At 42.0% G+C, this 16,129-nt stretch overlaps 1 protein-coding gene across 1 annotated transcript; it reads right to left on the bottom strand.

Annotated features, from left to right (window-relative positions):
• Window positions 1-1,142: 1,142 nt before the first annotated feature.
• On the bottom strand, window positions 1,143-3,119 carry LOC115282321 (C-C motif chemokine 3-like). The gene is made up of 3 exons (XM_029928292.1): window positions 2,697-3,119; window positions 1,978-2,092; window positions 1,143-1,579 (listed from the first exon to the last, which is right to left on the bottom strand). The coding sequence occupies exons 1-3, from the start codon at window positions 2,770-2,772 to the stop codon at window positions 1,489-1,491; spliced, it is 282 nt and encodes a 93-aa protein (XP_029784152.1). The 5' UTR covers window positions 2,773-3,119; the 3' UTR covers window positions 1,143-1,488.
• Window positions 3,120-16,129: the final 13,010 nt, after the last annotated feature.

Genomic DNA, 16,129 nt, shown 5'->3' with positions numbered 1-16,129 from the left:
AAGGACAGATTCTCTGCATCCAAATAATGATCCAGTGGAAGTGACCAAAACTAGATCAGAAGATTAGAAAAAAGGGATATTGCCTCTGAAATCCCAAAGCCTGGCCCAAACAGCCGATGACTACATCCCAACAGTGGTTCTCAAATCGGCTGTGCATTAATATCACTTGGGGAGTTTTAAAATCACTGATTCCCAGCCCCCACCTAACTAAACTTGAATTAAATTCATAACATTGGAGTTTTCAAAAGCTTTCCCCAGTGAGTCTAATGTGAATTCAACGTTGAAAAGCACTGCTTTGAACTTAATCCAACCCTTAGGCACCCATCTCCAGCAAGAAATAGACAACCTTCATAAAAGCATTCACCTTAAATGGGGTTCCCAGCTAAAATACAAGATCCCAAGTAAATTTGAATTTCAGACACACAATGAATAATTTTTATAAGTATATCCCAAATATTGATTTCATGAGACATACTTACACTAAGAAATTATTCATTCTGTATTTTTATTTATAACTCTGGCCACTGTAGCCACCACGCCTCCCTTAGATGTGGCTATGGAAAACATGCTCCCAGAAAGCAGAGCATGGAACAGCAGAGAAGCTGACCAGGGCTCTCAGCCAGCTGCAGGTTGGTGGTCCTTGCAGGCAGGCTTGCCGGAGTGTCACCAACATAGGCCCCCAAGCACCCAGCGCTTGCTAAGCCCTCAACAGATGTCAGCCATCATTCTGAAGAAAGCTTCACTTATGAAATGAACTCGTGTGCACCAATATGCACCACAGTATGTGTCATCTTGGTATTCATTTAAGTAGAAAGATTTCCTAGATCACATCAATTATGATTTGGTGATAAAACAATGAGTCAGTTTCAACTTTCCAGGAAAGTACCTCTAGGAAGTGTCTGGCACCACCGTCCTGGCACTCTGTCCCTTTCTTGTGGTTTCTGCCCCTTTTCAGAAGTCTCGACTCTCCTCCTACCCCCAGTATTCTTCTCAACCCGTGGCTCTGATTAGTTGGGAAACCACAATCAATGGAGTCATCACAAGGAAAATACTGGTTTACCTTTTATGTAAGGACTTTCAAGATTTTGAAGCACCGTGCTGGGCAAAACCATTCTGTAAGCATTTGTTGTTTGATATATATAATACAACAGCTACAAGGCAGTCCCAATCCCACTGCTTGATCCACATATTGAGTGTGAGAAGAACTGAAAAGGGAGGGGCACAGGGAAGTGGAGAGGATATCTTGAGATGTCAGCAGAAATATTTATTACATCACACAATTCAACAAAGGAAATAAATTACAAAAGTTAAATAAGATATGAAAACTAAAATCAAAGTTAAAAAGGGCTGTAGCATGTGGCTGGGGGTGGGGGGTGACCCATAGGAGAGGTGTCCTCCATAGTTCCAAGATCGTTGCTGGGCTCAGGGTGACTGCCCCCTCCCAGTCTGCACATAGATGTAACCGCTTCCTTGTAGCTTCTAGGTCACTCAGGCATTCAGCTCCAAGTTGGTGATGTATTCCTGGACCCAGCCCTCCCTGGGGTCCGCACAGATCTCCCGTCCTCTTTTGGTTTGGAAGCTGTGGAGAGAGGTGGAAGGATTACATACTGAGGAATCTAGCAGCGGATTCCTGGATCCACTGTGACCCCTCCACCCTCTGTCTCAGATCCCTCAGGGCCTATCCACATGCTCATAAAATGTACCTTCAACCTTGGGGTTCATGACCTTCTTTGGTCTCCAGTGGGGGTCCACTCAGAAAGCCAACTTCCCACTGTCACCTCAACTCTCTCTTTCTTCTACCCAGGGACTAGTCCTCCAGGGCTCCCTACAGGCACCAGACCAGGTGAGAAAACATGGCATGGCCTCCCCTGGCGTACTCTGCTCTGATGGGTCTCAGAAGGATGAATCTTCCAAGGGGTACCTCACCCTAGACCCCCCATCTCCTTCCTTAGGGTAAACAGGAAGATTGGACCTTACATGACACCGGGCTTGGAGCATTGGCTGCTGGTCTCATAATAGTCGACTACAAATTTACGAGGAATCTGCCGGGAGATATAGATGAAGCAGCAGGAGGTGGGGGTGTCGGCACCAACTGAGAGAGACAGGACAGAAAGACCCTAAAATCACTCTTCCCAAGAAAGGACAATCCAGCCACTCCCTATGAGTCAGGAAGAACTGGAAGGAGACAGTATTGCTCCGGGGTAGCCATGTGGGAACAAGGAGATCCAGAAGGAAGCTGGCATTTCTTCTTTTCCTTACCATTTTTATTTTGTGTCTCTTTCAGTGTCTGTCTTAGTTTGGGGTCTCTATCTCTCTCTGCAGGGAATTAAGTTTTCTGAACAAACTACTCCTTTTCTCTCCCTGGAATTTAGGAGGAGAGCATCTGGAATTTAGGAGGAGAGCCAAGGCCACACCCCTGGGAGCCAGTTGGAACAGATTCTACTTCTTGTTGAAATCCCAGTAGATCATCCATTTTTCTACCCTCAGAACGGGACTTCCTCCCACTCTCCCGGAGCTGGACAACAGAATTGCTAAAACCTCATGGGAAAGAAAATCTTTCTCAGGGAATAGTCTCTGAGATCTCTCTGAAGTTCTCTACTTGGAGGGGCTCAGCCACAAGACTTTGGCCTTGTGGTCCAAGTCATGGCCAAAGAGCAGGAGGGCAGAGCAAGAGGAAGAACGGAGGACAGACTCACAAAAGGAAGAGCAGGTCTGGGAACAGAGTGTCGCGGTGAGAAGCAGGACAGCCAGGGCAGCCTTGGGGACCTCCATGTCGCTGGGAAGCAGTGTGAGATCAAGCAGTGGCCAGGCGGAGCTGACACTGGGGACTTGCAGCCACTGCCTCCTTCTGGGGTCTAAGCCATGTCTTCTCTTTATAAGCAGTCTCAGGACATTAGAAGACAGAAAGTTGAAGAAACCAAGGGGACGTGTGGGTTTTAAATCGTTGGTGTTGGTGTCATGCCGTGAGTTGCATAAAGCCAGGAGAGCTCAGGCTTGCCATAAAGGTCCAGGCTATTTACAGCAATGGCTCAATTGCCTACTTGAGGAGGAAATGGTTTCCACAGTGAGAGGAGGTGAGATGCTGGTGTGATCTGGTTAGCTAGCGCCTTCTCACAAGAGCAGATCCATCGATCAAGCTTTCCTCCCACAGAGCCTTCTGATATGCACCCCAGCTGCTCAAATGGCATCGATGTGACACAGGTGACAATGCCATGGAGTCTTGAAAAACACACTCCATGCTAAAATACACCCCAGGTGGAGACAAACAGAATTGGGGAAGCTCAGGCTCAAGATGGAGGCTGGCCTTTCAGACTTTGGCTGGATCATCAAACGTGTACAAATCTCTGCAATGTACCAGACAATGTAAGCACCTGAAAATTAGCTCCTTTGATAATAACCTAAGTGTTCTTTTGATTGTAATGTAAGCTTTTGATTCATGACGCACCCATTACAAAGACTCACTGCCTATGACACCACTAGATAATGAGCCAGTCTGCCCCATCCATAAATCTCTCCCTTCAGAAAGGCCCGAGTAACCTATATCTCTGGCCACTTGAGCAACTCTGCTTTTTCTTTCTTGCAATCTAATTCCTGCTCTTACACTTTACATTTACCAATAGTGGACCCACAAAGTCCCAGGCACCCCATCCTCAACGCCAAAATAGGCAGAACCCCTGGTCTACACTCTTCTCTTCTCTCTACCAGCGACCTCACTGGGTGGCCCTCAGACATGCTGTGTACTCCTATAAGTAATACACTTGTATTTAAATTTTTCCCTGATGGTTGTTGCTGAGGTTTGAGTCTTACAATCATAAGAACCACAAGGGCAAGTCCAGCCACAACACTGGCTCTAGTTGGAGAAATGTCTGGATGGCTCATCACAAGCAGTACCTACCCCCAAGTATTTCTAGCTCATAGCACGACTATCAGAAGGCTGAGATTCACACAAAACAGCTGGTCCCTGGGTTAGTTGGGCTCAATGAGGGGCTAATGTGAATGGTGAGCCATAATCTATTGTTAGCCTTTGATCAGCAAAGTATTCTGCCAGGGATCTATCCTACAGATGTAAACACAAAGATGAAGAACATTGTATGCATAATGATATTTGTCACAACTTCTTTGTAAGAATTTTTTAAAAGACCTATGAAAGAAATAAATATTTTTTAAAAAACAAAAATTAAAGGGACTTATAAGTAAATCAGTGATGACATATTCATCTCTTGTAACCGAGAAAGTGAAGACATTTTCTTTTTTTTTTTTAATGTTTACTTTTGAGGGAGGGGGATGGGCAGAGAGAAAAAGGGAGACACAGAATTGGAAGCAGGCTCCAGGTTCTGAACTGTCAGCACAGAACCTGACATGGGGCTCAAACCCATGAACCACAAGATCATGACATGAGCCAAAGTCAGACACTTAACCAATTGAGCCTCCCAGGTGCCCCAAGTAAGTGAAGAAATTTTCAAAGGAAGTCCTTGTTCCTCAAAAATCCTAGAACATTTCCTGTTTCTTCAATGTAAAGTTAAGATGGCATTTCCAGGGTTTGTCTGGCAGTTCAATGACATCATCAGGGACTCTTTTCTTATTTACCCCAACATTTTGTTGGCTTTTCTTTCATGAATGGAACTGGTCACTTCATGGTTACAAAATGGCTGCTGCTGCTGCTCAGAGACCAAGTCTGCATAAAGTCTTCTCCATAGTTGTAGAAGGGAGTCTCATAGGAGTAGAAAAAAAGCAACATTACTAGTGTTTTTAATTCAAATTGGGTGTTTGTGCTTGATTTGTAATGTGAACTGTAGATCACTCCCAAAGTAGCAAAAGCTAATTTTATTTTAAAGATTTTATTTTTAAATAATCTCTACATCCAATGTGGGGCTTGAACTCATGACCCTGAGATCAAAAGTCACATGCTCCTCCAACTGAGTCAGCCAGGCACCCCAGCAAAAGATAATTTGAAAAATATATAAAACATGGAAAAGGTTAAAACTTATTTTATTTCTGAAGTCTAGGTAGACAGCAAGGCACATGGCAGTAAAGATGTGGGTGTTTGCTTATACATTCTTCCTGTCTTACTGTGACATGTGAATTCTGAGGCATAATTTGAGTAAGATTTCTTTCCCAGAAAATAGGAAATATGTTATTACCCAAACCTAACCACTATTAATATTTTGGTTTATTTCTTTCAAGTACAATTTTTTCTAGGTTTATGATAATTCTGTTTGCTTAGTTGCTTCTTTACTTTTTCTTACTGTGTGTCTCGGAGGTGGGGGGCTATGTTGTAATCATGATATGAACCTAATTTTGTATTTTTATTATTTATACTTAACATCATACAACTTATCCAAATCATTCCAGTATTTTTAAGAGCTGCCTAATTTATTCAACCATGAACCCAGTGCATTAATATTATCATGCACTATTGGGGCATATTTAGAGAGGTTCCAGCTTTTAAATTTTAAATTATTTTGTAAATAAGCTGTACCAAACACCTAATCTATAAAACTTTCTCCATAAGTGAAGTTATTTCAATAGGATATTTTCCAAACTGTTGACTTTCAGGGCCAAAAAGTAAGGGCCAAAAAGTATGGGGTATATATATATATACCCCATATCTAATGGATGTTCATTTTTATTCCCTATTGTCAAACCCAGTGATGGCATATTATAGAGACCTGTGAATGCTTGGTGAATGAAACAGTGATTAAAAAACGGGAGGTGGTGGTGATGGTGGAGGGCACTTAAGGGGAAGAGCACTGGGTGTTGTATGGAAAATAATTTGACAATAAAATATTATGGGGGGGAAAAACGGGTTTTGTCACTCTTCTTGTGCCTGTGGCCCCAGCGTCCCTGATTCCATTTTGTCCATCTGGGTCTGGATCAAATATAGATCAGGCTACTCAACATTCCATGACATCATTATATACGTTACATTTGTACAGTCAAAACACCACTGAAGAACACCTGATGTGACTGCTTTGTGGATGAGAAAAGGGAGAGGGTACAATTTGTAGACAAATCTGCCCTTGGTAGAAGGAACCAGCTAAACCAGGCTGGTGACAGCTCCTGGTTTCTCCTTCATTGGGTAATCATTTCCTTAGAAGCACTCTGATCAACACATGTCATGGTCCTTTTCACCCAGGGTGTGGTTTAAGTGTGACTGTGCGCACAGGATGCTGAAGCACCACCACAGATGTTAGCCTGTGTGGTCAGAAGAACTGTAGCCGAGCATCAGATCTGCTCTGTGGGAGAAATCATTAATCTGTAGATCTCTCTATGCACATAGAGCTCTAACACACACAACATCTCACCTCTTGTCACCATCCTAAACTTTTCCACACAGTCAATTTAACAGGCAACTGACTGAGCTATTCTTGTGTACCCTGAGCCTTCCTGTGACCCCAGGTGCCCTAGCATATGTGACTCATATGTGATGTATGTCATATGTGACTCATAACATGACACCATGCAACAACTTCTCTGGTCATCCCCAGCCCCTGGCTCCCCATGTTCCAGAGCTGCCTATGAAGGGACAAGGACATGGCTTGGACCCCAGAAGGACATAGGTAGCAGCAAATGCCCAGTCCCATCTTGGCTTTGCCTACATCCCTCTGTGCCCAACATCATTAAAGTCTCCACAGCTGTTCTTGTTGACCATCTCCTCAGCTCACAGTCTTGTCTGCACCATAAGGCTCTCAACTTTTATTTTTTTGCTAGTATAGTTGTGTCCCAATGCTCTGGACAGATGTCTAAACCGTATCAGCTAATTCCTATAGCTGGAGAGTCCCTAAAGAAAACAAAGAACTTCACAGAGGTTTCAAAATAGTCTAGGTTGTTTCCCAAGGGGTTTTATCTATCCTAGTATCTGGATCCAAGAGTCAGAGGAAGGTTAGGACCCATTTGTAGCTGGGAAAATTGAGGCTTAGCTCGGTCTTTAACAAGATGCAGATGCCAGGTCTAGTTGGCTCCTAGGATGAGCCAAATGATAGATTTCCCTCAGTTCTCCCAAGAATCTCCACCCTTTGGCTGACTTACAGAAGATGAGGTCTTCTGGGAAATATTGCTGCAAACCAGATGAAGTTTTCCCAAAAGAGGTGGAGCAAAGGCCCACGGTTCCAATAGCAATACTCCCTCAAGAGGGAGCTAAAGACTGAAAATAAGACAGAGATGCAACACAAAAATTCAAGGCAAACAAGACATGCTTAGCTTTCTTGGTTCCTTTTGTGCCCCACTCTGCAGCTCTGGGCAGTGATATCTCTCCATCAACTTCCTGCTGGGCCTCTCAGAGGGTGGAAGAAATTGACTCACTTTTCTAAGACTCTTGATTGCTGCTCCCTCACACTGAAGGTAGACATCACACTACTCCTGGTGATTTTCTTCTCTCTAGGTCTGTCCCAGATTTGTTGGCACTTATGGTGACACCAGCAGCCAATGATCCTCCACTTATGTAATGTCAAAATTATTCCTCTTTCCCAGAGAGAAGCAGATCATGTAAAGGAGAGACAGTCCATCAGACATGGGCTGAGGAACAAACAGGCATGGACAGGATTTTATTTCTTTTTGACTTTTTTCTTCCCAGGTTTTTTTAAATGTTTATTTTTGAGAGAGAGAGAGCATACAAGTAGGGGTGGGGCAAAGAGAGAGAGAAGGGGACAGAAGACAGAAGATCCAAAGGAGGCTCTGTGCTAAGAGCAGAGAGCCCAATGCGAGCCTCAAATTCAGAAACCATGAGATCATGACCCAAGCCAAAATCAGATGCTTAATCAACTGAGCCACCCATGCGCCCCTCTTCCTAGGACTCTTAAAAACAAATTTACATATAAAATTTTGCATCTATTTTTTTAATAGTTAATAGTGAAAATCAAGTGTTTTTGTGTCATTATATTTGTTTACATGGCTGGCTAATGGTCCATCAGTGGATTAGCTTCATTATTCCAACACTGTGGAATACGTAGTTTGGTGTCAATTATTTGATTTTAGATAAGCTGCACCACATAACATTGTCCCTAAAATTCCTCCCATTTATGAGTTCATTTCTGTAGGATGGAATCAGAGAAGTTGCTTCTGGTTGAAAGAGTATGGACATTTGTAAGGCTGCTGACCCTCATACAGTGTCATATCTGGACTTCATTATAGGTCTATGATGAGTAGTTGATAAATAGACCAATTACTGGAAAGCTAATCCTTACTTTTACCATTCTTGTACCTCCAGGCTTTCCAATTTTGTTCTTTCCTTAGGGTGTAATTAAGCTTGGCTTATACTTCTTGACACTGAATGACATTTTTACACCTGTCACATTTACACCGTGAGATTCACTATTGGAAGTCCATCAGAACACTCTGCTTTATGGATGGAGGCTAGTCCCCCATCTGGAGAGGCAACTTCTTCTTGAGCACCCTAATCAAATTAGCAATTAAATCATTCTTGTGTGCACCTTAAGCCTCTCTTCTTGTAACTATAGGCAGCCCTGGGTTATATAACTCACATGACAACACTGTACTTAAAGTATCTTGCTTAGGCACCTCCAATTTCTGTGTTCCCAGGGTCAAGGCTGCCTATAAAAAGGAAAAGACATAGGTCAGATCCCAGAAGGAGTCCAGCAATAGTGAGCTCCCAAGCCCCATCTCAGCTCTGCCCACACTGCTCTGCCTGTCCAGCATTATGAGGGGCCTTGTGACTGCCATCTTTGTCCTCCTCTGAACCATGGCCCCCTGCTCCTATGCACAAAGTGAATCTGTGGTCCACTTTCCTTCAAAAGTTGTTCCCCATACACTGGTCAGAAGTCAATCCACATCTTCCTACTGCTGTGGCCTAAGAACCACCATGTGAAATTTGAGAGCCTCAAGTGAGCTTTCAAAACGACATGGTTGTTTTCTTCAGGGGGGTTCAAAAGGATTGATCTGGGTTGCAGAATGGAAATTAGGAGAGGTTATCATATTTCTCAGATGAGTTCACTGAGGTCTAGTTTATTGGGTTATTAACATGAGGTAGAATCTAGGTTTATTGAGATCCTATTGGTGCTGGTAACTTTTAGAACCACCTCAGCAATTACCAAGAGTTATAAAAATTGTTTCTACTTTCACTCAGTTTCCATATAATTTAATGGATTTGAAAACATTTTTACCCAAAGAAAGGTAGGAGAAGAGAGTAGACTCTCTATAGGCTGGTTCCCTGTAGAGTAAGATAGAGACCAAACTAGACAAAACCAGGGGATTTAATGAGAAACAAACAAATTAGTTAAAAAGCTAAATTACTTCCAGTTTCCTTTCCTCCCAAGCCTCAACTCTGAACTAAATATCTCTATCCACTTCTTCCAGACCCTTTCAGACTTGCCTGGGCTCCAGAACAACTTTTGCTGTTCTTGTACCCTCACAGATAAGGTTTATACCACATTCCCCTGCTGGTTTGCCTGTATATCCCTGAGATCTCCCACAACATCATGGTTGCCTATTTTAAGACCAGCATCCAGTGCCCCAAAAATGGTGTCATGGGTATATCAGTTCTCCTGCCCAGCCCTGAGGAGACACCGGACGTGGGGGTTGGGAGTGTTCACAGGTGTCAGAGAAGGGGGTGCTCCAGCTGGTAGAAAAGGAGCTGTCCTAAGAAGGCCGGGTCCTCTGGGGGCTTTTTGTGCATGCAGGACACACAGAGAGGCCACTGGGCTGTTTCCTGACATGGGATGGGGCCTGAAGGGAACCAAGGAGGACATGCCCAGAAGTAGAGGGAAGAGAAATAAGAAAGAAAGAGCAGAAAGGAAGTGGTCTGAGTCATCTCCATAAATCACTCAGGAAAGAACCAGGAGTTCCTTAGGTTTAAGACATGATGCCTCGATAAGGTGGACCAGCCCTAGGGACCCACGGGTGGTCAAGAATGCCCTTATTCATTCTTTGTATAATACTTGTCTTCTCCATAGATTTTTTTGCCAAAAAGAGACAGTATTTCTGTGTCAACCCCAGCAGTGCCTGGGTCCAGGAATACATCAGGGATCTGGAAGAGAATGCAAGTGGTCCAGAAGAAACCCGTTAGAGGTGTGGGTAGATTGAGCAGCAGGGAGTCGTGTCAGAGAACTGTCACCACAACTCCAGAAATTCTCTCTCCCTTCTCCTAACTGTACTCTGAAAACATTTATTTAGCAAAGCTATTTAAATATTATAAATTGTTTTATTATTTGATGTTTTTCTCTGAGCAATCAGATGACACACTCTTATCCCCAAGTCCCTTCCCAGTCAGCCATACAGTGGTTGTCATATGCAGGGTGATAATGAAAAAGCTGTTCTCCTGTTTCTGAGTAGACAATGGATCAAAGCCATCAGCAGATGCATACTGAATTTTTAATGAGTCCTTTACTCTGTTACCTATGTCATAATAATAAAGATTGTTATTGCTTTCTTAAGTGAATCTTGGGCTTTGGGCTATTCTTTGCTTTGGTTTGGTTTCCCTGACAAAGCAGTTTCATTGGTTGGAAAGAACAAGAGGGAATATTTAGGGGCATCTGAACAGGAAGGGAAGACAAAAGAAAAAAGATGAATGATGTTCTAATGATACCAGGCTTTAAGCTGGTGACACATTCCTCATAGGCAGAAGAATAAGGATTCAAAACAAATGCAAATTTATATGCACCAGAGAAACCACCACTTGTATGAACAACAAAGCAAAGCGTTCAATCATGCATATTTACGCATTTTCTTAAGTTCTGGGAAGGGGGAGGGGGGAAAAGAGGTGGTGGTGATGGTGGAGGGCACTTATGGGGAAGAGCACTGGGTGTTGTATGGAAAACAACTTGACAATAAAATATTGAAAAAAAATAAAAAATAAAAATGCAAAAAAAAAGAATAAAAACTAACAGTTTTTGAGGACTTATTATGAACCACATCACATCCGGTACCAAAGAATTTACATGCATTTCCTAGTCTTCAAAATATCATTGTGCTGTATATACTGATTATCTCCCTTTGACATGTTAGGAAACAAAATCTTAGTATGTTTATGAAAGTCACCTTAGGTCACACAGCTAGTAACATTGGAGTCAAGGCTGCAGACCAGAGCAAGTCCCACATTCTTAATTAACCACTAGGAAATAGTCTCTTAATGTGCCCTTGTTCCATCTGAAACAGATTTACCAGGAATGCACAATTCCCTGATAAAAGAAAGCCTATGCTAGGCAAGCAAGAAGTAAGGAATTGTTGGTCTAAGATCTCAGAAAAGACAGAAGTCCATAGATGTGAGCCTGGCATTAGAGACCTCTTCTAGACTAAAGATGTTTGAAATTCAGAAGAGGTTGCTGCAAAGGTAATCTGAACATTTCACAGCCTGGATGGGCTAGAGGAAAACTAAGAGTCCAGGGCTGCCCCAGTGAAAGAGCCTTAGGAAACCATCCTCTGTTTGGCTGATGCCTTTGAAGTAAGAGTAAATTAAGCGTCACTCATCATCAGGGTATTACAAATCAAAACCACACTGAGATACCACCACATGCTGGTCAGAGTGGTTAAAATGAACAAATCAGAGACTATAGATGTTGGCAAGGATGTGGAGAAACAGACACCATCTCACACTGTTGGTGGGAATGTAAACTGGTGCAGCTGCTCTGGAAAATAGTGTGGACGTTCCTCAAAAAATTAACAATAGAACTCCCCTATGACCCAGCAATAGCACTGCTAGGAACTTACCCAAGGGATACAGAGTGCTGATGCATAGGGGCACATGTACTCCAATGTTCATAGCAGCACTGTCAACAATAGCCAAATCATGGAAAGAGCCTAAATAATCCATTTGCCGGAGTCCAGCTCCAGCAAGTCCATGGTTCCCTGAAAGGATGGACAGTGTCAGTGCGAGAGAGTGATGAGGGAGACACATTTCTTTTTTGATCACCAGGCAGGCATCTCTGCTCTGTCTGCTTTGGTGTCTCTTTTTATTGATCAAGCAATAACATGACATCAGAAAATAGGAATGGCTTACAGTGATTAATTCTTAGTGATAAGATGTTTTAATCATTGGAAGTGATGACATTAGAAAAATAGAAATTTTTTATAATGACTAATTTTTTATGATAAGATGCTTTAATCACTGGAAGTATACAGAGAACTATCTCATTCATTTTTGCATCAGTCCCCAAGATTGAGAAAGCGACAAACCTATCTCATTTTGTATGGGTTGGTTTTTTGCCAATAATTATGACTTGGTTTTTGATTAACAAAATTACAACCAAGTCATGTAACGCACTTACAGTGAGGTTGAGCAAATCCCACAATCAAGAACATAACAGGATGTCTTCAGCAAAAAACAGGATGATATACATATTCTTTAAACCAGTAAAGCTAAGATTAAAACATACGTCAAGCTTTACACAGATAGGCCAGGAGTCATTTCATTAGGCTCACAAACCACAAGAAAAAGAATGGTTATTAACAAGTTGTTTGAGAAAGCCCTTTCTTTGATGTAAGTTCAATGGGGGCCCTATGTGTGTTGGCCTTGGACCTCGGTTTCTCACATCCTTATCCATCCTCATAACTGAAGTCAGCACAAGGTAGGATGTAGGAAGGCACTATGTTCTGTCCTTGTCTTCCACTTCTAATCTCCAGTTTAGGCTCCAATTCTCTTCAGACCAGACTCAAGTGAACTATTTTTGACCTTGTATTTATTTCTTATCTCCAAATTAGGCACCTTTTCTTTGGGCCAGACTCAAACGCAATTGTTGTGTTTTTAACCCCTTTAAGTCTATGTTTTGGGTCTGCAAAACATTAGTAGAGTCTTTTGTCAAACATTTATAGTGTTTTGATTTAAAATCTCTTATGCAGGGACATGAAAATGTTCTTTCTTATGAGGTAACTCTGTGGGAAATATCGGTCTGATTTCGAATGCTGTAAGGCCTAATTAATGACAACAGGCTTATTTTTTAACATGAGCAGTAGTAATAGAAGGAGATACCAGTTTCACCTCTCATGGCAGGAGTTGTGTAAACATCTGCCATTTCCTTACAGTGGCTATCTTATCCAGTAAGGCCAATGCATCTCCCAACATCCATCAACTGATGAATGGATCAAGAATATGTGGTTTAGCTATATAATGGAATACTACATGGCAATGAGAAAGAATGAAATCTGGCCATTCGTGGCAACGTGGATGGAACTCGAGGGTGTCATACTAAGTGAAATAAGTCAGGCGGGGAAGGACAGATACCATATGTTTTCACTAATAAGTGTAACAGGAGAAACTTAACAGAGGACCATGGAGGAGGGAAAGGGGAAATAGTTGGGGAGAGGGAAGGAGGCAAACTATGAGAGACTCTTGAATACTGAGAACAAACTGAGGGCTGATGGGGGAGGGGAAGAGGGGAAAGGGAGTGATGGGCATGGAGGAAGGCACTTGTGGGGATGAGCACTGGGTGTTATATGGAAACCAACTTGACAATAAACTATTAAAAAAATAAAAATAAATAAATATGCGGACTTAAAAAAAAAAGGAAATAAGAGTAAATTAGAAGTGAACCAGCCCCTGGGTGCCTGAATGGCTCAGTCAGTTAAGCATCTGACTTTGGTTCAGGTCATGATCTCACAGTTGGTGGGTTCAAGTTCCACGTGAGACTCTCTGCTATCAATGCAGAGCCTGCTTGGGATCATCTGCCTCCCACCCCTGCACTTCCTCTGCTCGCTCTCGCTCTCTCAAGAATAAATAAACACTTAAAAAATAGGAAGCCAGCCTCTGAATAGAGAGGGGGTCAGCTTTGGACACCTCGGTGCCTGGGTGGTCTAAAAAAATCTCAAATTCTGAAAGTTTTAAAAACACGATCCCAGATGTTAGTGAAGAAAATGCTTGACAAACAAAGCTTGAACTTTTTGGCAAAGCATTAAAAACTGTAATGAGTACGACTGCATATTTGCAAAAGTCAAAAGTAAATTCCAGAACTGAAATATGCAATAACTGAAATAAAAATTCAGAACAAATTAAACACAACAGAAGAGATGTTAATAAAGTCAAAATCTATCAAAATGAAGCAAAGAGAAAGAGGAAACCAGAAAACATGAAAGAGAGAATATGAAGACATTGAAGCTAGAGGAGGGTATCTGCCATCTGGTTAACTGGAATCAAAAAACGAGATGAGAGAAGACAGCAGATGCATCTAAAAAGATAATGGCTAAAATTTTTACAAAACTGATCAAAGGTATGACTTTGAAGATTCAAAGAGGGAAGACATCATCCTGGTTGCTATCAATGGGCCAAGTTTAATGCCAGCCACTTCTACCATCAGCCCTACCCTGCAGAGGAGAGATACCATAGAGCTTTTTAGAGGCGCTGGTACCCCTCTTACCAGTGAATCCTGATGGCTTCGGTGGATAGTGTTTTCTCTGGGATTTCCCATGGAACACAATCTGGTGGGTCTACCAACTTCACACAATATATCCATTCCAGCATGCTCACCTCCATGAACCTTTTCATCCCTTTCTCCTCCATCTGTCATGGCAAGTCAGGTATCTTAACTTCACTCAGCATGATCCTTTGCTTTCTACAGGTTTCTGGTGCTTTGCCAGCAGCAATTTTTTATCAACCCCTGGGATCTTTGCCAGGTAGTTGTAACCTATATTCAAGGAGTGTTCCCAAGTCAATAAGCCCCTCCTTATCCAGTCTGGTGTTTCAGCATCTTTGATCAAGCACCTTGAAAAATCCAAACTCAAGGCACTTCCCCAGCTCAGGCTGGCACATGCTTGCTAAATTTTGCTGTTCCTTTGAAATATAGTCCTTCCTCTCCCTTCTCAAAAATATAATTGACTAATACAAGAAGGCTATGTAACAAGAAGATATGGAATAGTCCTATTTCCTTTTCTCAACTTTTTAAATGTTTTTTATTTATTTGAGAGACAGAGAGAGACAGCGTGAGCAGGGGAGTATAGAGAGAGAGGGAGACACAGAATCTGAAGCAGGCTCCAGGCTCTGAGCTAGCTGTCAGCACAGAGCCCAACATGGGCCTCGAACCTACAAACCATGAGATCATGACCAGAGCCAAAGCTGGTCACTTAACTGACTGAGCCACCCAGGCGCCCCTGAATAGTCCTATTTCTATTACAAAATTAAATCAGTAATTAAATTCTTTGGGGGGAAAAAACTTCACACCAACCTGGCTCCATAAGCAAGTTCTGTCAAATATTTATGGAAGAAATAATGAAGGAAGGATAGCCTTTTAATAAATCGTTCTGGAGCAACTGAACATCCATAGACCAAAAAAAAAAAAAAATTACCTTGACTTCAACTTAACACCCTACACAAAAATTAACTCAAAATAGATGTAAAACATAAAACTATAAAGCTTTTAGAAAAGAATGTAAGAGAAAATCTTCAGGACCTAAGAGTAGGCAAAGAGTTTTTAGGTTTGACACCAAAAGTATGACCCACAAAAGAAAAATTTGATAAATTGGACTTCATTAAAATTTTATAGTAGCTCTTCCAAAGACCTTGTCAACAAAGTGAGAGACAAGCTACAGAATGAGAGAAAATATCTGCAGACCACAGATCTGGCAAAGGACTTGTATTTGGAATATGGAAAGAACTCTCAAAACTCAATAATAAATAAACAAACAATCCAATTAGAAAATGGGAAAAAAACATTAATGAACAATTCAAGGAAGAGAATATATGGATGGTAAATAAGCAATGGTATTGTGACTGCGTTTTTTTTTTTCAGTTATTTTTTAAATTTTTTTTATTTAAGTAATCTCTACACTTCACGTGAGTCTCAAACTCATGACCCCAAAAAGTCTCTTCTGACTGAGGCAGCCAGGTACCCTGATCCTTATTTTTAAATACATAAACTAAACTAGTGTTAGGTAAGATACTATCACCCCTCACTCCCACATAGATGTCCATGTCTTAATCCTTGGAGGCTGTGAATTTGTTATTTTACACAGCCTGTAGGGATCAAGATTGCTATCCACTGACTCTGAGATGGGGAGACTATCCTGGATGATCTGAGTGGGCCCAGCATGATCACAGAGACCCTTATAAGGGAGGCAAGAGTGTCAGTGTCAGAGTGACACAATGTGAGAAAGACTTGAGCCATTGCTGGCTACATCCAAAGAATGTGGACAGCTTCTAGAAGCCAAAAAAGACAAGAAAATAGATACTCCCTGAGAGTCCCCAAAAAGG

Source organism: Suricata suricatta, chromosome 17 (assembly GCF_006229205.1).
Source record: "Suricata suricatta isolate VVHF042 chromosome 17, meerkat_22Aug2017_6uvM2_HiC, whole genome shotgun sequence".
Classification (NCBI taxonomy): domain Eukaryota; kingdom Metazoa; phylum Chordata; class Mammalia; order Carnivora; family Herpestidae; genus Suricata; species Suricata suricatta.
The sequence above is the reverse complement of the archived record's forward strand: the minus strand, read 5'-3'. Positions and strand labels throughout refer to the sequence as shown.